The sequence below is a fragment of the Sceloporus occidentalis genome, unplaced genomic scaffold, assembly GCF_023333645.1.
Source record: "Sceloporus occidentalis isolate IW3139 unplaced genomic scaffold, rSceOcc1.0.p SCAF_2, whole genome shotgun sequence".
NCBI lineage: Eukaryota > Metazoa > Chordata > Lepidosauria > Squamata > Phrynosomatidae > Sceloporus > Sceloporus occidentalis.
In genome coordinates, this window is record NW_028316982.1 from 95,949,618 (window position 1) to 95,975,468 (window position 25,851).

Below are 25,851 nucleotides of genomic sequence, written 5' to 3' on the forward strand. Positions count from 1 at the left end.
TTTTCCAGGCTCAACCATTCTCAATTTTGTATTTCTAACAGTTTTGATTGGAATTCTACTACATGGAGGGTTAGGAGCTGCTATTCACAAATGATGTGCAAGGAGATACATTTAATTTCTACACTACATGAAGCAGTAAAAAAAGAAAGCAGACATTAGTCCCAATTAGAATAGACCCACAGAATTAGTGGAATCTTGGTAAGCTAACATTCAATAGACTTACTCTCTATGGAATGGACAAGTGAATCCAGCCCATTGACTCTTTAAGCTCTCATGAGCAACAATTATGTTATATTGACACAATCCACTGGACAATCTTACTTATTTAAGGAACCTGCAAAGTCATTATGCTCACTGTAAGTAACTGTAAGCATACTGAAACTTACCCTCACTTGACCAACAAATGCATTGGCTTCCTCTTCTTGTACTGTGAGGTTCTTAGGAAGAAAATGGTCAAAGACTGGGCCATTATCATTTACATCGGTTACAACTATATTCACTGTAGCAGTTGATGTCTGTAAGAAAAAGGATAAATAGAATTATTCAGATGTTGTATTATATACTAGGTGAGGGCAAGAGGTGGCTTACATGGGGCCCCAAAAACCATTTTTGTGGTCCCAAGTCCACCGGGGTCAAATCCCCCCATGTCTCCAGTGCTCTCTATGGATTGAGAAAGATTCCTGCTACCCTTTTGGCTCCATAGGTCAATTTTGTCACAAGAAAATACTTTTTTAAAAACAGGAAGTAATCTGGAAGTGACATCTGATCAATTCCTATTGGTACGTGGTGGGGGAGCAGCCTTTCAAGGTTTAATTTAGTTCCCTAGTTTTCCAGAGTTGACACTCCTGTCATACACAATGATAATTACACTGATGTTCATTCTATTGACTAGGATTAGCATTTTCCGTACACCTGGTTATATGCAAGCTTCAATTGCCTGTGATGTTCATCCTTTCTGTGCCATTTGTTTTCAAAACTATTCTGTACTTTTGACACATTTATGGTGTATAAGTTAGCAGTATTCAAAGATATAGTCATGTTATTCTGGAAAATCAGTATGCAAAAAGATCTTGCAGCACCTTTGAGATTAACTGAAAGATAGAAGTTGGTAGCATGAGCTTTTGTAGACTTGATCCTACTTCCTCAGATGAACTCTATACTTAGTGACAAAACTGGTCAAACCACACACACACACACACACACCCAGAGAGAGAGAGAGAGAGAGAGCACTAGAGTGGGAACAGAGAACCAAATAGGTTGGGAAGCTGTAGAATGCATTACAATGGGACATCAACAAATAGACAAGCATTTAATAGGGATGAGTAATAATGTAATTGTTACATACAAAGAGAGCACATTTGTTATACATGTCTACTCAAAAGTAAATCTCATTGAGTTTACTACAGTTTAGACTCATGTTTGTTGTCATTAACTATCCTCCAAGCTGATTTCAACCAATGGAGACTCAATTTTACCAAGCGCTATCATCTTTTCTAGTGAGTCCTTTCTTCTCATGATACGGCCAAAGTATGATTACCTGTACTTTGCTTCTAGGGAGAGTTCAGGTTTGATTTTTCATCCCGGTGACTTACTTCTCTCAAGTGCTTTGAGTGCAGCTCTCACTTCACTTTTTAAAAATGCAGGTTCATCTTCATATGCTTCTTGTTTAAATTAATCTGTCATCCTATCATCTATTTTATATAATTTTTCTCTGTATTGAGAACTGACTTTTTCATACCTTTACTGTGGTCAAAGAGGAGGGGAAGAAGCAAGCCTCCTGGACTCTTGAATCATGTCTGTTAGATGCCACCCTTCCCACCCTCTAGTCACTGCCATGAAAGGACAAAGAAGCAAGAATAAGAAACTTGATGGTAGTGGTGATGCTAGCAGCTCTCACATCTCAAGAGAGCAGATGAGTGCAATGCAGAGCCTAACTTATTTATTTTTGAATGGCTACTGAAACAAATGCACTATGGGACGAGGGATTGGGAAAACTGTCTGTGATGAAAATCACCTTTCTTCCTAAACCAAAGATACGATGCCTGGTTTGTTGAACCACCCCCCCCCCCCATCTAAACACAGAACGTGGATCATGACCCTAGTAAATATCAGGGAGGAATACATTTCTCATCAGCAGTTAAACCCAAACCTGCATTTTTTAATGACAGGGTTCTTTTGCTATTAAAATGCAGCTGCAAGCCAGGGTTTCAATAGATGTAGCTTTTGATCACCACATATCTATCTACAAAAAAATCTTGTTGAATTTTGTACAGCTACAAAAAGCACAAGAGGACTTTCAGTGTCCCCTGCTGTATTTCATATCCTCTATTAACATCCGTCCAATTGTTATGCATTCATTTATTTAATTCTGTTAAGCAGCATAGGGTCAGAACACTATCTTCTGTAGAACCCAAAGATAACCCGGCTTACATGAGTGCTTTATCACAGAAATATATGGACATTGTTCTGCACTGTATACATTCCTGCAGTTTCTCCAGAGCCTGTTGGCATTGGAGACACATCCCAAAACAATGAACAATGTTTTATTAGTGCCTTGCATAATAAAACTTTGTGCAACTGACTCCATGCATTCTGTAATTTAAGTCACGTACCCCACAAAATTACCACCTTAAAGCCATTTTAGAAATTTCAGATTGGGAAGGCCAATACATCTCTTTCTTTCTATGTAGAGTGTTTAATTGTAGACATACAATTCTTCTGAGGAACGGTGGGGGTGGCATACAGCTCAAATCATCCATGAGTGCCTTTTTAAAACATGCTTTTATTAATTCAGCAGGGATGCTATATCATCTGAGGATGCAGGGAACTGTTACACTTTTAACTCAGCATCTTGTCTGTTAGCCACCTTATTTGCTTTTTTGTGTCCCATAGCACCATTTCCCTGAATATCTGTTATTTTGCTCTCAATGTCTCATTGTGTACAGCCTATTCTCAATCTCTCCCTGTGTTACTTCAGGTCAGACTCTGTTATCTTTACTTTTCTAGTTTTCTGCCTAATGAAGATTGCACACTGCCCATTTCTGATTCATCAGATTCTGACGTCCTGGAAGAAGAATAGCAATGTGGTCATAATGACATCAGTGCTCTCTCCTGGATCAGAAATCTGGGCATTTGCAGTTCCTCCAAGAGGCTCTAAATATTCAGGGAGGGTAGCTAGAATCACATTGTTAGCCTTCCAATGTACAGGCACATTGCAAGAGTGTGTAGACTTATGATGCAATACTGCAAAACAAATGTAAGGCATGTGTAAGGACCTTTGTAGGCACATCAGGGGCATGAGGGAGGGGGAAAAAGAGCAAATGTAATTTTGGAAAAAAAATATGAAAAAGGCCATCTGAAGGGATGAGGTCACTCAGTTTTCACATCTTTAGTTGAGGGCTTTCTCACTACTCTCAGAGGCACATTTTTGTGAGGACAGAGAAGAAACTTTCTTAGTGGCTGCTTTTAGGTTGTAGAGCCCCCTTCCTTTTCTGTTTTTTTAATGCAGGCACGCTTTTTGGCAACTCACTGGTTGCTGGAGCTTTTAACTTGAGATGCTATATTGTTGTGTGCCTTAAAGTTGTTTCTGACTTATGACAACTCTAAGCTGAACCTGTCATGGGGTTTTCTTGGCAGGATTTGTTCAGAGGGGGGTTGCTTTCGTCTTACCCTGAGACTGAGAGTGTGTGACATGCCCAAGGTCAGCCAGTGAGTTTCCATTACCAAGTAGGGATCCAAACTCTGGTCCCCAGAGCCATAGTCCTACACTCAAAGCACTACTCCATGCTGGCTCATAAGATGCTATACTCTCCACAAACATTTTAAATTATTTTAAAATTTGGTAATAGTTTTAATATACTTAATTGTGTTTTAGCTGTAACTTAAAAGAAAACACATTTGGAATCAAATTGGGTCTCAGTATGGAGAGAAAGGTGGGATATAATTTTAAAAAGCAAACAATTAAGCAACCAATAAGAATAAATAAAATATTTTACTACAGATGACTGACCTCACAGCTCCAATGTCAAAGGACATGTAAAACTGTTTGAATTCCTGTGGTTTATAGCAAAACAAAACATGGATGTCTGTGCTTTTTCAACAGATACAATGTTTGATTTGCAGCCTAAACTGCTATTGAGTCAAAGAAGCTCAATATAACTTTCCCTATATTAACGCAGGTCCTTCATCAGATGGGAGGCAATCAGTTGGGTGAAATTCCAAAGTGCATTTATTGGATCTGGATATCCAGTGCTAATGTGTGGATCAGATATGGATACTGACAGATTCCCTGATGAGTTGTGCAAGTCTAATTCTCTTTTTAATTTCTTCTTCTTACAGATGCCACCATATGCATTCATAATATTCAACTCCCTCAGAAAACAACTGGATCTGATGATGTACCAGGGAGATTTTGTAGAGGTGGGGATGGCATCTGGTGTTTTCCATATAGGATCCCTAAGCCACCTGTGAGCAATGACACAACATTGGGTCCTACTGCTTATAGGCAAAATTGTAGCTGTATCAGTAACTTCAAGGTGTTTGGGAGATGCCATAGATTCTTGTCACTTCAAGCAACAAATATCTTTATTAACAAGAAAAAGAGGAGAGACAGCCCCCAGGGCCCATATATTTTAAGTATTAAATTATTAAAATGTAAAGGATGTTTGCTACATTGACAAAAATACCAGATGTAGAAATGGGGTAGAATGGATTGATTAGGTATACACAGAAATGGGATAAGACCATTCCATCTGTTTCTATCCCTTCCTACACTATTTCTTGGCACCCAGAAGATTTAATACTAAGACTGAACCTACACTGCAGAAAAAGCAGTCTGATACTGCTTTAACTGCTATGGCTCAATGCTATGGAATTCTGGAGATTGTAGTTGGTTGCAGCACGATAGCATTGAGCCATGGCAGTTTAAGTGGTGTCAAATTGGATTATTTCTGCAGTGTGGATGCAGAAATATAACTTATATTGTACTACACTGGTTGCCTTATATCGGGGTGAGGAATGCGTAGCACATCCAGCTACATATTTGTAGTCCTTGTAGTGCTGCAAGTCCCCAAAATGCCCAGAATCCAAATGCTTTTTGATATTTTTTTGCCCAATGTTTTGGTTACTATAACCACAGCCACCACAAAAATGTGGTGGCTTGTGTTTCCTCCACCATCACTACCCCTCAAGTCCCAAAAAACCTCAGCAATCCCTTGGCCCAATCCTGAAACTGTAAGTGAGGTACACTCTGGCAGCAATGCTGTGATGAGAAGGGGCGAGGAAGAAGGGTCTGAACCTGCTTTACTCCTGTCATATATGCCCTGATGAAGCAAGGGAGATTGCTGTTCTAAACAGGCTTCCATTTGGGCATATCTAAAAGTATATCTAACATGTGCAAGAAAATCCCCATTAGTATCCCACTGAAAGGAGTAGGTTTGTCTTTTGAGGGAACTGAGAAAATATATACCCCCTTCCAAAGCCACTTAGGCTGCATCCACACTGCAGAAATAATCTTGTTTGACCCCACTTTAACTGTCATGGCTCAGTGCTACAGATTTCTGGGAACTGTAGTTTGTTTTGCACCAGAGCTCTCTGACAGAGGCGGCTAAGAGTCTCACAAAGCTTACAGTTCCCAGAATTCCATAACATTGACCCATAGCAGTTAATGTGGTGTCAAACTGGATTTTTTCTGCTGTGCAGATGCAGCAGAAGCAATTACTTACCACTAATTGTACAGGGTGGGCCTAAATACCCTAAAGATCGCCTCTGATTTTGGGAGCTACACAGGGTCAGCCCTGGTTAGTACTTGAATGGGAGACCACCAATAAATACCAGGTGCTCCACATTTCAGAGAAAGTAACTGACAAAACCACCTCTGAACTATTATTGCCTACAAAACCCCCATGAAATTCATGGGATAAGTTGTCACACACAAACACACACATGCACACAGTTGCACGGGATTAGATAGTGCCAGTGAACTACTTCCTGCTCATGCTCATCAATGTATTCTGAGACCAAATGGAAGTCATAAACATAGGAAGCTGGTCATTAGAGAGTGAGAAAATGATGAACAGTTCAAATAAAAGATTCTGAACTGTGAAAAGCACACTTGGAGTCTATATGTCACTAATGTAAAACTGTATTCATCCCATTTTACTTTACACATTGGAGGCATTGGCTGAAAATAGAGTGTGGTAATTAGAAACAAAGATGCAAATGTGACCTTTCTAATGAAAAGGTATAACCACAGTGACAGTTAACTAAGCAAGTGAAGCAGGAATTCCCATTCTGCAGCTCATTACATTCTTGCTGATGTCCCAATAAATGCAACTGCAAGTTCTATAAATCACATACACACACACACACACACACACAGAGAGAGAGAGAGAGACTAGATTTCTATTTACTAAATTTTCTGCTTCAAACGTAAGAGAGTAAAATTTCCCCAAACCTAACTTTAACATATTAAGGTTGCACTATAGACAGATTATATTCTTGCGTAATAATATATTTATTTAGAGATTGAAGCCACAGGTATTATAAGTATACATTTGTGTTTCTGATGTTGCATTTTCTTCCACAAAAACGATGCTCATAAATACATAGAGTCTTCAGGAGAGCTCAGTGAAAATTCAGATCTAGTCTACCACTTTGTGATTTCTCAATACCCACAATCCTTTGGTGTTGAAATATTATCCCTACGAATATCCTTTCTCAAAGGAAAAATGTGTTTTGCATCAGGAGAGCATAATACCTTGATGAGGATTTGATTGATTGTAAGAGTCTGCATATAAGAGTCAATAGAGAAAAATAATCATGGTAAGAAATGGAGATAAAGGATTATACTATTTGTGAGCTAGATATATTTTCTCTATGGACTGAAGAATATTCATGATTATTCATTTTCTACTTCATAAATTGTTTTCCTGACACTTGGGAAACCATGAAGAGAAGAATAACAAGGGATGGAGAACTTTATATAATTTTCACCTGCTATTTCCACATCTCAAAGTGTTTCAGGAAATTATTCTGCATGGAAATGTGTGAGTGGGTTTTTGGGGGGGGAATGAGGAAAATGTGTGAGTTTTGAATCGGAATAAGACACATGGATTGCTGAAAGTTGGCATTATAAGAAACAACTTTATTTGCCAAAATTATTCCTTTATTTACTGTAGAGACTCTGCACTAAGGGTGTTCTTAAAAGTACCAAAGAAAGACTACAATATAAGAACCAAATGATAAGCTAACAGCATTAAAAGACATGTAATATTAGGCAATAAAGGAAATATTATCCCATAATAAGAAAGATCACCTTCTTGTCATAAGTAGTCTGAGTGCATTAGATTGCCATTGATAACAAAGTAACAAAGAAAACCTCCTTTATATTCCAGGAGCTAAAATGTGTTAACTTGTTCTTCACATTCTAGGAAGTGGAAGAAAACATTTTTCTTTATGATTTGTCACAAATCATTTCTGAATGATTTCCCCAGTGCTTGAGGGTGGGGGGAACCCCTAAACCAACTTCGTATTTCCTGTGTGTAGATTCTCTGCAGAGTTTCTGAGCATAGGTTTTTACAGTCAGCGCAAGCATCTCAGAACACAGTTTCATACAGCACAGGGGGAAATGTTCAAAACTCTCATATAACAATGCTGTGTGATATAATGGACAGTAAGTTGATCTCAATGACTAGGAACAGTCATAGGATGCACCCCATGGGATGTCCCTTAGGTGTGCATACTGGTCATAATAAAACAACAAGGGGGAAGAAAATATGGCACAAATCATCTCAGTTGCCGCATATCCACTATACTTCCAACAACCGTTAAATGCTATGCTTGTACAGCTTTCTGGGGAATAATATGAAATTACTTCAGGCTATAGACTAGTCAGTAAAAGACTTTCACTGAAGATATTACTGTTGGCTTACTACTATTTGTTCCCAATTGTTTTCATCTCAGAAAGAAAGACACGTTTCCACAAGAAACTTACCCCATCTGGCCGGCCATCTGAAGCTGTAACAATCAAAATGTAGCGATCAGTGCTTTCTCTGTCTAAAGGCTTTCCTAAGGCTAGCAGCCCAGATCTAGCGATAAAACAAAACAAAACAAAAATTCAGGTTACATCAAAACATGGCTGTTAAAAATTCACAAATATAGCTACATGCTATGGTGTTGGTTGCTATTAATTAATCATTCCTCTGTAGCAAATATGACTCTTGTTTTTTATGTTATTTCTTTTTTCTGCAGAGTGAAGTTGGTTTAAAAAAGAAGGCCTGTTTCTAAGACTTTATAGCTGCACATATCTCTATTTTAGATAGTGATTTTGAGATTTTATATTATAGGATAAGATATGACAGATGGTTTGAGCATAAACATAAGCCTGTCACTCACTTGAACTGGCAGACAGCTGTCTTAAACTACAAGAGATAAGGTAACATGCTAACACAAGTTCCAAAGCCCAAATAACTTCCCCTGAATGCAATAGTTTTAATATTTATACCATGAGTCCCCAATATTAGAATAAACTGACAGATTTTGGCTTAAATTGCACAAGACAGTCACCCTAGTCTTGGAATTTTCAATTTCTCCCCTCCTGCAACCATCTCTGACTGAATCCTTCCTCCAGAGAATTGCAGTGGAACAGACTGCCTCAGTGTATGTTGGAGTCTCCTCCTTTGGAGGTATACAAATAATAATAATAATAATAATAATAATAATAAACATTTTATTTGTATACCGCCCTTCCGTAAGATCAGGGCGGTTTACAGCAGTTAAAAATACACATATTCAAGTTAAAACCATATCAAAAATTACATAAATCACACTACAGACAAAACAAAACAAAGCAAAAAACAAAACAGAAACAAAAACAAAAACAAAAGCCCCCGGGTTAGCCAAACCATTGCCTGTGCGGTCTGTGCGGCGGGGGGGCCTATAGGGACTTAATCGGGGAATGCTATTTGAAACAGGTAGGTCTTCAAATCCCGTTTGAATTGGGCCAGGGAGGTAACTGAGCGGAGCTCTATGGGCAGCGTATTCCAAAGGGCCGGGGCGGCGATGGAAAAGGACCTCCTAGAGGTGGAGGATAATCTCGCCCCGGGAACCCTAAGGAGTTGCCGCCCAGATCTTCTGAGGGTGCGAGGCGGAATGTACGGGGAGAGGCGGTCCTTCAGGTATCCTGGGCCCAAGCCATTTAGGACTTTATAGGTCATCACCAGCACCTTATATTGCGCCCGGAAGCGAATGGGCAGCCAATGGAGGTTTTTTAAAACCAGTGTTATATGGCTGGCCCTGGACGTGCCAGTGACCAGCCTAGCTGCCATGTTCTGCACCATTTGAAGCTTCCGGGTTTGGTATAAGGGCTGTCCCATGTAGAGTCCATTGCAGAAATCCAGTCTCGAGGTTACCAGGGCATGTACCACACTTTCAAGGTCCCTCTGAGCCAGGTATGGGCGCAGCTGGCGAATAAGCCGAAGCTGATAACAGGTGCTCTTGACCGTCGCATTCACCTGAGCAGTCATAAATAGAATCTAGGTGGCATTCAGTTAGGGGTGCTTTGATTGTATATTCCTGCACAGCAAGGGTCTGGAGTGGAAGCTGCTTCTGAAAGTACACTGACCACGTTGGATACTATCCCAATTTAAAATTGTTCTGGGTCTATTGAAAATGATGGTTAACTACAGATTTAACAAGATAAAAACTTAACTAGTTTGATGCACACAGTTCCACCCTTTCACTCTCCTCTAGCATAGCATTTACTCCAAATGTGGTACTTTATATTCCTCTTTAGGAACCAAACAGTATCATTCAAATCATGTGAGAGCAGATGTGTAAGAACCACATATTCAGGCAAATAGTGTAATACAAAAGAAGGAAAGTGAGGGATGATTTAGTTGCAAGATCTCTGACCAAGGAAAGCCAAGAATATTACCACTACTATGACTACTACTTCTATTTATAATAATAATAAAAATAATAAAATTAAAAATTCCTGTTTGCTGAAGTTACCATGGTATCTCAAAACTCAATAATATACATATTCACTAAAAAGTAAATCCTGTTGTGTTTAAAGGATTATATTTTTTTGCTCCCAATGTATATTTACATAAGGTGGTTGCCAGGCAAGGCAATCCTATTGTAGATATACAGTGAGTGGGACATGGAAGAGATCTGTGGGCATCACAACCATCACATTCATTGTTCTGTAATTTTCCTGTGGATAAGGCAGAAGGCAGCCTTTTCTTCCTCGCTCATCTTGTAGTACATAAGAAAGAATTAACTATACCAGCCATACAGCCAGCATAGAATCCCACTGTCTCTGTGTCACATCTTCATGCCTAGCACAATGTCCACCCCCACCCACCATCAACATGCCCAGTCTTTCCATGCTGCACTAGTAAAATATGAATGCCAATAGTGTGGCACTGTTTTGAGGCTCTTCATTCAACTTCCAGGTACAGTGAGAATTGCCTAGTAAGTCAACTGGGAGACAATACTCCTTCTCTGTTAATCAGTAATGACCTCCTGCCCTTTATCATGAAATCTAGGAGAAGTATACAAATAAAACAATGTAAACAATATAAACAATTTGAAATGCAAATCATAAAATAATTTAAATAGGATAAAAACATGTGTAACCAAATAACAAGTTAAAACAGCTTAGAAGACCACAACACTTTTGTTGGGGCTTCTAGGGGGTTGTTTTGGAGCTTCTGGGGAGAGGGTTCCCCAAAAAGCCACTCCCGAAAACTATCAGCAGTAGAAAATTACAGGCTTTAAATAAATGTATGTATGTATGTATGTATGTATGGGCAGTCTTTTGTGTGAGTGCCAAAAAAGCTCCTGGTGGGACACATGCAACCCTACCATCCCCAGCCACACTTCATTTAGTCTGACATCAACAATGGAAACAAGTTGTTTTGCAATGCAAAAGAAAGCAAAAAAAGAATACTGTAATCAAAGACCACTGCCACAACCAAGAACATCCATGTCTTCGCCTCGGATCTGCTCTTTTTCACTGGCCGCTCCCTATTTCTGCAGCCTTCTTCTTGCACAAGTTCGCTCCATCATTTATTTGACCAGCTTTAAAGCTGAATTAGAGACAATTTTGTTGATGGAAGAGTTCCTAGCCATTGCATGAATCTCAGTTCCTTTCTCATTTTAACCTATGTTGTTTTATAGAATTTGTTTTAATTTAAATGGTATTAATTTGGAATTATTGTTTCTAGAATGTACACCTCCTGCAGGTTTTTATTTATTTATTTAAATTAATCTGATTATTCTGTACAGCACTGTACAAATTTACAGCACTTTATAAATAAAATTTAATAATAATGAAAATACTTTAAACAAAGCAGACTTTTCTGCCCTAAGAACACCACAGTGATGCATATACTTTTAAAAAGAAAGCACCTCTCAATTCTGGAAACAGAACAAAAATACTGCCACAGTAAGATTTATAAGGCAAATGTAGAAGATCAGAAGTCAAGGCAGGGGCATCTTCATTGTACAGTTGTTAGTAAACTGTGCACTGCCTTTACAGTTTTTTTTAAAACTTGGCTACAGAACCAAAATTCATGGCCAACTGTTCAGGGAAGGAGTTCACTGCACACAAGAAATAATGTATTCTCTTTCACTGTGCTGCTAAATACTGAGTAGCTGTAGACTGGCTAGTAAACATTTCTATGTGCATTGTGGAAGGATTACATTCTTTGCTGCTGTGTAATGTAAGGGAGCCATGAATGAAGAAGAATCTACTATGTTTGCATTTTATTTTTACAATCTGTTTGCTTCTCATTAGTTAATATTTAATTAATAAGAGACATTGTGTGGCTATATTAATTTGCATCAGAATCATGCACTATTTTTCTACATGTCACTGTAGAGAACTGATCATAAAGAGACTGTGTGTGTTTAATAGGGTCCAAAGAAACATTCCCTGACTTTAGACTGTTTCATTGTCTTCAATATTTTATGATGACTGTGCAGAATATCTCAGCTACCCTCTACCTTTTAAAGGAATGCAGAAATACTTCCAAAAAGATTAAGCTCAAAATAGTTCTTCACTATGGATGAATATCCCTGACCAAAAAAAGGTTTTTGTCTTGCGATGCATACTCACTGAACCATCTTAAAACTCCAGCTTCCTTTGTGAAAGAGTTTATATATCCATCCCTTACAGCTTTTGCCTCAGCAAAAAGTAAAATGTATAGAAGCAGACAGAAGGCTGGTTCATGATGATTATCCACTACAACAGAATGACAGTATACCTTTTGATGCATTCTTGGTTAATACTTATATTCATTATGGTGAATAAATGCTTTTGTGTGTGTGTGTGCACGCGTGCTTAACATAACTCACTGAATACCGAGAGCCTAATATCTCTCAAGTTACTGTTTTCCTAATTTCTAAAAAAAAAGGCCCGTCCTTTCCTCTTTACTATAATTAATATTCAGAGCTTTGCAAATGACAGGTTCGTAGGTTTTCACTGCTTCTGGAACATGTGTTTTCAGTGTTCCATGGCTTTTCTTTATACTAATTAAGGTGGCATCAATTTAGGAGGAAAGCTAAAAGCTTTTTCAGTTAGTAATGTTTGGAATGTCTGGTGCTGAATTCAAACAATGGCCCCAAAAGGTCTCCCTTTTCATTAAAGCGCATTTCATTTTCAAGACAAGAAATAGCAAGTAAGGTTTTTTTTTTAAAAAAAGTCACTGTCATTAGCAGAAACCTGGCAAGTCTAAAGGCTTCTAATTAATCCCAGGTCACTCTTATAATGGAAGTTTCCATCTCAGTGGGTTTTACCTAGTCAAACATATAAAGTAAATAAATGGTCTCACATGTACCATTTCAAAGTTCAGTACCACTCACAAAGCTCCTATTAGTGTGTGAGAGCTCAACTTCAAACAGCTGAATACCTCTGATTAGAAGATGCATTGTTTGCACCCAATCTGCATATTAAATTGGACTGGGAAGTTAAAAATTATGGCCATAATCATATATTCAGCCATCTGGGAAGAGATCCAACTGAACAAGTCAAATTTACTTCAGAGGAGACATGTACAAAATTGCACTGTCTATCATAATAGGAATTTCACTTACGTTCGTGACAGGTTAAAAACTTGTTGAGGATCTCCGTTCTGTATGATGTATGTTATAGGGTCACCCTCTCGATCCGTTGCCTTCATAAGAACAACACAAAAGAAGTGACATGTTACAGATTGCTATAAATCGTTACCTTTTTAAAATCACATTAGTGGGTTTTTATAAAGCTAAGTAGCAATAGACAACACATTTTAAATGCTAATCATCTAATTCATAAAAAATAAATATTTGGCAACTTTAACTCTATTAACTGATGCATGAGTTTTGTCCTCTCTAGAGAGGGCCTGCATCTGAGTTTCATGGATAGTATGTTTTCCTAAGCATGATAATTGCCTACTGGAATTTCAGGAAATTGGAACATTTGCATACTTAAGCTTTAATCAGCAATGACTGACAGAATGAGAGATAATAAAGTGACTTTCATCAGGCACTACATTCTCAAGCTTATTATCAAAGTAATTCAGTAGGGATTATTTATTACTGCATCCTTTACAAACTTAATAGTTGTGTTTAAATCTTGCACTCATTTGGATACTTAAAATATGCAATATAAAAACCAACTTGGACAATAATCGGAAAAGAATTAAGACAATATTAGATAATGCCATTAATTAAATTAGACCATGTCACCTGTGTGTGTGTGTGTGTGTGTGTGTGTGTGTGTGTGTGTGTGAGAGAGAGAGAGAGAGAGAGAGAGAATAAAAACTATAGTGCAACTACTAAGCAAGTTGAAGTCCTCTTGATGTAAGCATAGCATGCACATGTCACATATACATTTACTCAGTAAAGTGAGTTCATTCACATATAGGATTGCAGCCTGATTCTCCCCACTGAAACTGAGGGGACTTCAAAGTGCTTTGTTTTGGTTGAATTGTGCTTCTAATATTTGGAAACATTATGCAAATGTTACTAATTTAGCTACAGACATAGAATCAATTAATTGCGAATGCTGTTTTTCTAAACTTATCTTTAATAATATAGGTTTGAAATCTTCCTTCGTTTTTCGTAACAGTGTGTACTGCAAAAAGCCCTTGTTCAAGCCCTAGTTTATTGACTATATGCATACTATGCACTGTAACAAGCCCCAGTTTAAGAGGACAGACACATTACAACAATCAAATAACAGATATAAAATGATGACTCTTTCATTTTAATGGTACTGTAGTTTGAAGAGAACACTTGTATTTAGGGTTCTGTACTCCTAACCGTTAAGGTAAAGGTAGTCGCTTGATATGAATGTCTAGTCATAAATGACTGATGGAAGTGGTGCTCAATCTGTTTCTAAGCCGAAGAGCTAGCATTGTCCAAGGACTACTCTAGTGGTCAACAGATGAGAACTGTTACCTTTCCATCAAAGTGGTACCTATTTATCAACAGTATTTGCATTTGCATGCTTTTGAACTGCTAGGTGGGCAGAAGTTGAGACTACTGACAGGAGTTCACCCCATCATGCAGCACTTGGGCCTTGAACTGCCAACGTTCCAACATTCCAGTCGTCATAATTGGCATCTTAACCACTAAGCCACGGTATCCCTCCTAACCTTTAGGTAGCCCAGAATTAGCAATTTTGACTTCTAGATGCTCACTGGCAAATTAACCTGTATCTTACCATCTTCCTCTCTTCATGTTCACATAAACCCCTTACTCTGTCTAAACCACATGTTCCCCCAAAGTGATTTCTGTGATCCTCAGGGTCACTCAGCACACTGACTTTATTTCCTGGTCAGGAATCAACATTCTCTATTGTATATAAATGTGGAGGAACTATTATTTTTAGAAAAAGTCACAAGTGTGTGTTTATGTGTGGGGCCTCCAAAATCCCATGAGAGGGTTCTGCAGTCCCCCAGCTACTAACATATATGTTTTAATATATGTTATGGTGATCTATATCAGTCATATAACCTAAGGCTTATTAAACTGCTAAGATAGTAATGCCATATTTCTGATTCAGTTTCAACTATAGTTTCCAGATGAAATACAGGAAGAGGCTCCTGTAACTAGTGATCATACAGAAGAAGGGATTTCAGCAGCTGCAACTATTAAAGGGACAGAAGTCTTGCCCTGTCATTCATCTGGAGATCTGGATAACAGTGTCAGAACTTTCACTGTCTTTAACAGCTACCGGACCTATTGGAGGGAGGGTGTGATTGTGTGTGTGGAGGGACTACACATGTAATAAAACAACCACATGTCATTTTCTATCCAGACAATTAGTAGTTGTGTGTCTTCAAGTCATTTTTGACTTATGACAACCCTAAGGAGAATCTATCATACAGGGTTTTTGGCATATTTCTTCAGAGGTGGTTTGCCACTGCCATCCTCTGAGTCTGAAAGCGTGTGACATTCCTGAAGGCACCCAGTGGGTTTTTATGCTTGAGTCTGATCCCTAGAATCATAGTCCCAAACCACTGCACCATGCCGACTCTCTAGGCACCTGAAATGATTCACGTTAGACTTCTGTTAAAGACACAGGAGCAGCATGTGAAAGTAAAAAGATAGAAACCCTGGGCCAGCAGGACACTACTACAATGCTCACTAGAAGTAAATTATGATTACAGCAATGGATGTAGGGCTGATGCTTAGATATAATCGCCATATGTTCTGGGATCCTGTATCTTTGACAGGAAAAAATTCTAAGTGATTCATGGTATGATGGAAAACTTAGTCAATTAAAATTCTCAAAGGTATAGAGGAAGATTTGTGGCCCTCCCATCAGCCAGTTGCCAAACCTGGCCTATCATCTTGTCCAGTGTTCTCAACCTTCCTAATGCCACAACCCTTTACTACAGTTCCTCATCTTGTGGTGACCCCCAACCATAAAATCGGTTCCTAAGACCATTGGAAACACATATTTCCGATGGTCTTAGGTGACCTCTGTGAAAGGGTTGTTCGATCCCCAAAGATCCCCACAGGTTGCGAACTGCTGATCTTGTCCATGGGATATTGGAATAAACCCTCTTCTTTGAACTTCTCCCTGCTTAAAACTGCTGTAAGGGAGGAATGAATCCAGCTATGCACTCAATCGATTCCCTGTGGTGCTGGCTGATTCACCAAGGTCAACTACCCATAAAAAGGCAGAACCTTGATCCTTGTTCGTATCAACAACAGGTACTACAAGAGTGTAACATTATTTTGTATTTTTGCACTTGTGCTCAGAGATACTGAAGCAGCCCTGCTAACCACTAAAATGAGAATTAGGGATGCACCCTAATCTTTGTTATCATCAATACAATGACATCAATGTGACAGCACCAGATAAAAAGCTATTAATAAATAAATGAAATAAAAATTGTCCTTATGCTTCTGAGACCATAAATTTAGCATTAGGAACTATTAGCAGTACAACTACAATACTGACTGCATTAAGAAGGAGAGAAAGCACAGTAAACTACCTTATATTGAATCAGTCCATGATTCCATCTAGCTCAACATTGTCGATACTGGCAGGCAGCAAATCTCCATAGTTTCACAGAACAGTCTTTTCCACTACCACCCCCCTTTTTAGAAAAAGTACTGTGAAGAGAATGCGAGGGATTGGCTATATAATTAAAATACTCATTCCAGGAGAATAGTCTGCGATCTGGCCGCACACAATTCACAGGAGTTCAGGGGGGGGGGGGGTTGTACCTTCTCCTCCCACCCACTCCCCAAAAAAACCTACTTGAACTCTGTAGAAAAAGGATTCACATTTTTTATCAGAGTTTCTGTAAAAATCTGCAAAGCATATACTCAACCAATTACAAAAGAATAATGAACATTATCCACTTTTTTGTATTCAAATTTCACTGCTTAAAACAGCCATGAAAAGCCTAAACATCTCAATGGTTAGGATGAATGAATGTTTTAAGATACTCTGAGGCAATGTCAGTGTCAAGCAATATTCAAATTGGGTCCCAGGGGGTCTTCAGAGGGAGAGTCCCATAAAACTCTCCTTAAAGGGTAGATTGTTAACCACTACTGTTATTTACAACATGGAGCCACAGGTGAAGAGAGTACTGGGTATGTTTTGATGGCTTTTCTATCACTGCAGGACAATAGTAAGGTTGAAGAGACCTGATTAAAACTTTATGTGAAGTGAGTCTGTAGTGCGGAACTCTCTCCAGAGTTATCTGAGATGTGCAGGCATTGTGTGGCAACATGCAAGGATTCCTGGACACGCACACCATTATGAAAAGTGTTTGTTGATGGTAAAACAATGAAAGCTCATGATATAGATGTACATTTGTGCAGAAACAACAATAGTAGCTTAGAATCAGAACCATTACATTCATAAACAGAAAGAGTTGCGTAAATGCTTACATTGAAGCATTCTGTACCTGCAAATTTAGCAAAATGGCACCAATTCTCATGGCTTCACTGAGTTCAAGGCTGTACATCTGCTGAGGAAAGCGGGGTGGGCTTTGATTATTTGGAGGAAGAACCTCAATGTAAACAGTTGTGATGGAGCTCCTACAATGACATCAAACAAATGAAGTCCAGTTAAAAATCATCTCCCCAAATATCACTTTTCCCCCTCCTAACAACAACAGTATGCACTCGACAGACTGGCAATAAAGGTCAGCATCAGGGTGGAGTGGGGGTGTGGTATCCACATGATGCACACTCCAAATCCTCCCCCATACTGGCATGACAGCACATCCCACCACACAGTGGATAGCATCACGATGCTTCTCTGGCACTGTGTCCAGATGACACAGTGCCAAAGGAATGTCAAAAAACTGTGGTGCTTATGGCTATGGTGCCCTTTCAATGGTGGAAAAAAGGAGATGCTTTTTGTGGCTCCTTTTTGTGCCATGGAAAGGCCAAATCAGAGCCTTTCTGATGTAGTATGTAGTTGCAGTGGCCCCAATCCGGTGAAGAAACAGGCAGCTGCAGGCAGAGTTCCCAGTCCAACAGCTTCTTCCTTATGTCATGCAAAGTCTTCACTATTCACCAAGAGTAAATTTGTGTGAATTGACATTACAGTGACTACAAAGGCCTTATACAAACTTTCCATACATTCTGACAAGATTTAAGCTATGCAGACTAATTCAAATGTGTAGTCAAATAAAATTATTCAGTTCAATTAAAATGTGTTTTTAGAAATGTTTTTGCTACAATCTCAGCATTCTCCCTCTCTTCCAAATCCTTATCCAAATGTTCATAATTTCTGCCTTGAATATGCAAAGACCTAATTCTTTTTCTTCCAAAAGACAAAACACAAAAAGAATACTGTAGCAAAGAAACAAGGAATTAAAGGGGGGAGGGGGACTGGATAAAACATTCTGATTCAGAAATTCTGTTAAGTCTTTTGTGACCTTTAAAGACCAAATATACTATTCATTTATTAGTTATTTTTAAATATATATGCCACCTTTCTCCTGGAAAGGGACCCAAGGCAGCTCACAGATAAAATAGAGTATTTCTTTTTACAATGCAAAATTTAAAACAATTAAAATCAACTTGTTCAAACTGTATAAAATCACATAAAACATAAAAAAGTACATACCCTGTATAAAAGGGCCACCATCCACAACAATGATTATATGTTAAAAGCCTGCAAAGGCAGTCCCACATAGAGTGTGTTACAGTAGTCCAAACAGGATGTAATCAAGACATGTGTTACCATAGCCAAATCTAATGTCTTAAGGAATAGGCAGAACCTGCACACTAGTTTTAGTTGTGCCAATGCACTCTTGGTCATTGCTGAAACCTGGGCATCCAGGCTCAGAGCTGAGCCCAAGAGAACACCCAGACTGCAAGCCTGAGATTTCAGGGGGAGTGTAAACCCATCCAGCACAGGCAGAATCCATTTTCTCTGAACTTCCTTTTTACTGTCCAGGAGGACCTCTGTCCTGTCTGGATTAAGTTTCAATTTGTTTGCCCTTATCCAGTCCATTACTGACAGCAGACACTGGTTCAGCACAGAGGCACCTTCCTTGCAGTTGGGTGGAAAAGAGAGATAGAGTTGGGTGTCTTCCATATACTGGTGACACTGAACCATGAAACTCTGGATGACCTCTACCAGCAATTTCATGCAGATGTTAAATAACACAGGGGCAGAACAGATGCATATAGGACTCCAACAGAAGGCCCACAACACTAACTTCTGTGTTCACCCTCCAAGAAAGACTAGAACTACTGCAAAACAATGCTCCCAAGTCCCATCTCAGAGACATGATGCAGATGGATGCCATGGTCAATGGTACTGAAAGCCATTGTGACTTCCAGCAAGACCAACAGGGACACATTCCCCCATCCAGTTCCCTGTGTAGGTCATCCACCAATGTGACTAAAGCTGTCTCCATCCCATAGTCAGGCCTGAAACAAAATTGGAACGGATCCAGATAATCCATTCACCCTGAAGCTGAGAGGCCACCACACACTCCAGAAAGTTGCCCAAGAGTGGAAAATTAGAGACTGGTAAATAGTTATTCAGAATGGTAGAATCTAAGGAGGCCTTTTTTTGGGAAAACCTAAACACATCCTTCTTTAGGCTGGATGGCAACCTCCCTTGTTGCAGTGAAGCATTCACTACTTCTATTGCCTTCTTGGCCAGTCCCCCTCTGGCTACTTTCGGGAGCCAGGAAGGGCAAGGATCCACTACATGTGGTGGCCCTCACTTCCCCAAGGATCCTGTCCATATCCTAAGGCTGCACAAATATATGGCTTACTTGAGCTAAACTGTTCAGCATTTGAAACTAATTTTTAAATTCTTATGCTGAATATAAGCTCCATAGAAAGCAATGTGGAATCAATCAAATGCCTTCTAAAAAGAAAACTTTACTGACCATGTGCAGTAAAAACAATATACAAAGTTTATTTTTGCTCATATAGCCTCTGGATGAGAAGTTCCCCAATTAGAGATCCTTCTGGTTCTAAAACACATATTCTGACTGGTGTGTGTGTCTGTGTCTGTGTGTCTCTCTCTGTGTATGTGTCATATAAAGACTATATAATTACTTCATGTTAAGACATTTGTTCTTTCAAGTCAGGTTAACAATTATTTGGGGTACTGTGGTAGAGATTCATAAGAACTAGAGACATTATAAGTGGTAACTGAGTAAAATATCTCTAAATCAATTTAAGTAATCCTGTTATGTGCTATGTTTATTTTCTGATCACTAAACAAAGGCTTACTCCTACTGATTTGTAGCACATTTTGTTGGGGATATAGGTAGTTACAGCAATAAAGCTGGAACTCCTGGAATCCCTAAAGAAAGGCATGCTAGGTAGGGCATAGGGGAAGGAAGCAGAGTTAAGGGGGAGCCCAGAAGAGAGCCCAATGGCAGCAGGAGCCTCAGTCACATAATTGTGAAGATGTGTGATAATGGCTGTTCACAAACTGGTATGTTTGCATTTTCATTAATTAGCATGATTGTGGTGAGAACAGAGCTCATGTGATAGTGTCCTTAAAGTTACCCTAGTAAGCAGATGGTTTAAGAACTGATTAAAGGACTGTTGGGGTGCAATGCAACAGTTAACCTGTTTCCAATCAAGAGAAAGATTCAAGGAGGATAAGATTAACTCCTAACTGAAAAAGGGAAAGCAGAATTTGAAAATTTGATAGATGCAGAAAATACTCACCTAATTGTTAAAACGTATAAATTAATATTAAGGTTTGAAACAGAGGAGGAACAAATTAAAGAATGTATGGTGAAGTGGGCAAGAAATGTTGGGCATAATATTTATTTGGATAAATGGGAGAGGGTATGTTTGAAATGTTTGAAATTTACATGTAATGATCTGAAATAAAGGTTGGAAATGTAAAAAAAAATCTACTGGTTCTTTTTATCATCACTGATGGTGGTGCAAAAAAAAAAAAAGGTGGGGGGAGCAATTAGAGAGAAGGTTATACAAAAATTTGGACTCAGAAACAGAGTCCACACCACAATGGTTTCTTTTAAAAATGGTGTATTATAGTAAGAGGACAGAAAGAGAACATAATACACTAATTTGCTAAATGATCACAGCAGCAAGAATTCTGCATGCTAGATACTGGAGACAAGAGAGCATTCCAAGTATGGAAGAGGGGATAGAAAAATAATGGGAGCTGGCTACATCAGACAAGTTGACTAATTTGTTAAAATGGCATTCAACAGAAATTTTTGTATGTATGGCAACCTTTTATAAATTATGTTTTAAGAAAGAACTGGAGATAATATGATTATAGGTTTTGATGATTGGGTAGGAAAACTTTTCTATGAAAAGGAAGTTTGGTTAAACAATTATTGTTGTTAAATACATTAAATGCAGCTAAATGTAGAACAGTTGATTTGTACAAAATAGATCATCTATAGATGTATAACTAGGTGTTAATAGCTAGAGAGCACAGACAAAGTAGAGATCAATAGGTCAATAGAGAGTGGGGGGAAGGGGTGGTGTTTTGGGTTTTATGTCTGTGTATATTTATGATGAGTTATATGTTATGTGTTTTTTTAATTCCTTGTACCTATATTAATTTTTTTATATTATGTCAGCCTATTTGTAATTTATTTGTAAATCAATTTGCTAATAAAGTCTTTTTTTAAAAAAAGATTAAAAAATAAAGGACTTTAGGGAGGTCACGGGGGCATTTTATTTACAAGATGCAATAATATTTAGGAATGAATTAGATTCGTGCAACTTTGGGAGCAACTTATAAACCAGAAGTTGTTCTCTAGCGATAAACTGAGAAGAAACTGAAGGATACCTCCACTATAGACTGGTGATGACATGAATCTTAGTAAGGTTCACACTTCTGTAATAATAATAAGAAAATAGCAGCGACAGCTGTAAATCTTTCACTGGGATGTGACAATCAGGACGGAAGTATCAAAAGAAGAAAGAGAGGCATAACTGATCTCATTGCAACCTTCTAAGAGCAGAATAGTTGTTATCCAGCTATTTCTGGGAACATTCTTGGCTTCCAGGAAGGGAAGACTGTAGTCTGAAGGGCATAACCTCACCACCATCAGATTAGCCATTTCAGAAAATTGCTCAGGTTTAAAAGTCATTACTCAATATATTTTTATAGTACTGGTTTTAAAAAATAGAATGGGGGAGGAAAGGGGAGTTGTGGTTCTTTTCCAAGTATTTATTTTATTAATGTTATCCAGGGAGGGTTTTACTTAAAAGGTATTATGTACTTACTTGAAATAAACAATTGCTGGAGACAATTTTATTAATTCATTCCCTGATAATTTATGTGCATTACAGTCAGCCCTCTATATCCACAGGCTTTTAAACCATGGATTCAAGCATCCATGGTTTGAAAATATTTCAAAAGGATATAAATTCTGAAAAACAAACCTTGTTTTTGCCATTTTATGTAAGAGACACTATTTTATGATCCATTGTATTTAATGGGACTTGAGCATCCATGTGTTTTGGTATCAACAGGGGACCTTGGAACAAAACCCCAGCGGATACCAAGGGCCCACTGTACATTTTGTATTATTTGTATTTGCATACATCATTTAGTATAGAAAATATTTTTTCTGGGTGACAACTGTTTTTCAAACTGATGCACTACATTTTTCAAATGATATCAGTGAAAAAGAAAAATAGATTAGCAAATCTTCCTAACTCTGGAATGGACAAAATGAAGCCTGTATGTTTTCTGCTCTATCACTCAGTGAATTTATCATAGTCTCCAACAAAGATGGGCAATTCTGGAGTGTCTTGAGGTGGAACCACACTTTGTTGCACACCCTGAAATCCTGTGTGTGGTACTGCTTATTTCTACAAAATTGTGATAAGGTGACATCTAGATTTTTTGAAATGATATTTTGGGGCCACAAAAGGCTGAAGGGCCAATAGGATAAAACTGGAGAGTCAACCCCACTAGAAGTTTCTGGAGGTATAACTGTCTATTTCTGGGCTGAATGGAAGGAAGAAGGATGCTCTGTGGGCACAGAGAGAAAGCCTTGGAAGGGTGCATGAGGCCTGCAGACCACAGAACCTCAAGCAGATTTAGGAGCTTATTGTATGGTTTAATAATCTCTTTTATCTCTATCTGGCTTAAGGCTTAATTCAGGCTGCATCCTGATCTTATCAGAAGGTTTTTGCTACTGAATCTGCTGCCCGAATACATCCCGGTTGCACCCCCACATCCAAGAGCACTCCGGGGGCCATTTTCTTAAGCTAGAAAACTCCTGAATCTGAAAAGAGCCGCAAGGAACACTCCTGGAAGCGGGGATGCACCCGGGATGTATTTGGGCGGTAGATTTGGGGGCAAAAACCTTCCAATAAGATCAGGATGCAGCCCAAATTAAGACTTAAGCCAGATAGAGGTAAAACGGATTATTAAGCAATGTGATAAGCTCCTTACATTCATTTGTTTTTCTAGTCTTTGTATTTACATATATGCATCTGTGACTGAGACGACATCAGTCTTAAGAGCCTGGAAACTGAAGCCTGAAACAGATTGGTCAAATAATGTGGCTTCTGGCTGTTTTGGGGGTGTGGCGTTTAGATGATGCATGCCCTCAAAGTGGCCAGAAGCCACACTCAGGGTGTGCCAAGGCAGCAAAAGCTGGCCTTTTCAGGAGCAGATAAAATCCGCTCCTGCTGGTGGCCTGTTTGGGACTGCAGTGGCAGTCCGCTTTGAGAGCAGGCCATGCAATCACTGTGGTCCTTGGGCCAATTGCAGCTGGAACAGCCTCTTTCTACTCCTTCTGGTCCATCTGATTCACCTCTTAGAACAATGAATGAGGTAAGAATTAAAAAAAAAAACTTTTGCAGTTTCTATATTTATATAAAAGATAAAAGTTTCCCCTTGACATGAATGTCTAGTCATAACCGACTGTAGGAGGAAGTGCTCATCTTTGTTACTAAGCTGAAGAGCCAACATTGTGAAAGACAACTCTGTGATCATGTGGCCAGCATGTCTATATTGAACACAGTTACCTTCCTGCTGAAGTGGTACCCTATTTATCTGTTTTCACTTTTACATCCTTTTGAACTGCTAGGTTGGTAGAAGCTGGGATTAGTGATGGGAGCTCACTCATCACACAGCACTTGGGCTTTGAACTGCCAACCTTCTGACCTTACAATCATCAGAATATGACACTGAAATTAGGTTAAATGGTACAAAGAGAGATATTGTCCAAACAGGACCATAGAAGGTCACGTGAGATTCATTACAGTGTTATGGGGTTTTTTTCATTGTCTTATCATTCTCCCATAGGAGTCCTCCACTGAGGGCCTTTTCTCTCTCCCACCACCCTCACAGGTTCACCTGGTGGGAACATTGCAGAGGGCCTTTTCAGGGGGTTGTTTTCTGGCTCTGGAAATCCTTTCTGAGAGAAGTTAGGTTGGCATCCCTCCTTGCTATTTTCCCACAGCAGCAGCAGCAACAACAGCAACAATAATAATTCATAAAAAGATTAAACTCAGACTATTACATTGTGAAAGGTCCTAGGGTGTAGACACAAATATACATTTCTCCATCTTTGCTTTTGCATTTCTTTGTTGTGCTAATAAATAGGGATGCAACAAATATTCAAAAACTTCAGAAAAAAAGGTTTAAAAAGTGTTTCCCAAATGTCAGGAAATGTTGATGAGGCAAACCCTGGATGGATAAATCTTTGAAATTCGGGACTTATTATGTGAAAAAAATGTATGTGAGGTTTTGCATAAAAAATGCTGTTTCCTGAGCATGGGAAGAAAACTGCTCAAAATACTCATTACTTCCTTCATGAAATTAGTCAAGAATTATATCCCTAGTAACAAATGGTCAATTCATAAGTTCCATAATTGGATCAATACCTTGAGTAGTTAGCTTTGCCAGAAAAAAGCAATAGTGTAATTCAATGGAATCTTGCAGAGAGGCTAGTAACAGACATTATATGGGTGGAGGGGGGCTGAGGAGGGAGAAGTAAATTGGATCTGACCTTAGTTAAAATACAAATGTTACTGTGGCACCTGTTATGTCATTCTCTCTCATATCTGTGGACATTCATATCTGGGAAAAGGTCCTGGAAAATACCGCATGCACATCCCAAGTAGCATAAGCATTTCTGGTTTAACCTAAAATGTGTTTTGTGAACTACAGAGATAAAAAATAACCCACTCATTTTGTTTCTTTCTGCCAAGCTCATATAAGAAATAGTTAATCTCTCCCATATGTTTCCCTCCCAGATCTAACAAGCCAGAGATTAAAAAGTGAATGGTTTTGCTAGTGCAAATCTAAGTTTCCATGGAGTGTATTTCATCACTTGTCCAGTGTTTGCACAGCTTGTGCAATTTGTACTCCAAATTGAGCGAAGACACAGTATCAGACTGTATTATCTGGATAAAAAGGTTACCTCCAGCTCAGAGATCCTTTCACTTGCAGGATATTTGGAAATATTACTGCTACATGATAGTTGGCAATTTAAAGAACAAACAGTGACTTTTGGCTTCATTGCTTAGTTTCCTTTCATCCTTTCTCATATTACTGGGCCTTTGAAATAAATATGCAATTTACCAATTCAGATGAAACAGTATGTAGCAATTTACTTTTTCAAAAAAAGGAAGAAAAATGAAACAAAGTAAAAATAAGATATTTGTGTACATTGAATGGCCTGAATCCTATTGGTCAGTTCTAACTAGAGTAAATGTATTGAACGGTGATTCAGCTTGTAGAAAAACCATGGATGTACTCTAGTGGGGACTCAGTAGTAGGACTGTGTGTGTGTATGTGCCTTCACTTCACCTGTTGATTTATAGTGACGCTATGAATTTCACAGCATTTTCTTCAGCAAGGAAAACTCAGAGGTGGTTTGCCATTGTCTTCCTCTGGTG

At 38.7% G+C, this 25,851-nt stretch overlaps 1 protein-coding gene across 5 annotated transcripts in view; it reads right to left on the reverse strand.

The window, feature by feature from the left end:
* Positions 1–25,851, reverse strand: part of LOC149318735 (protocadherin-15-like) — a 952,040-nt gene that overhangs the window by 203,152 nt on the left and 723,037 nt on the right. For all 5 annotated transcript variants that reach the window (XM_089510367.1, XM_089510370.1, XM_089510366.1 and 2 more), the window contains 4 exons: positions 17,421–17,553; positions 13,102–13,181; positions 7,994–8,087; positions 387–515 (listed from right to left, as the gene is read on the reverse strand). In XM_089510367.1, coding sequence (XP_089366493.1) covers positions 387–515; positions 7,994–8,087; positions 13,102–13,181; positions 17,421–17,553 — 436 coding nt within the window. The remainder of the gene's footprint in view (positions 1–386; positions 516–7,993; positions 8,088–13,101; positions 13,182–17,420; positions 17,554–25,851) is intronic.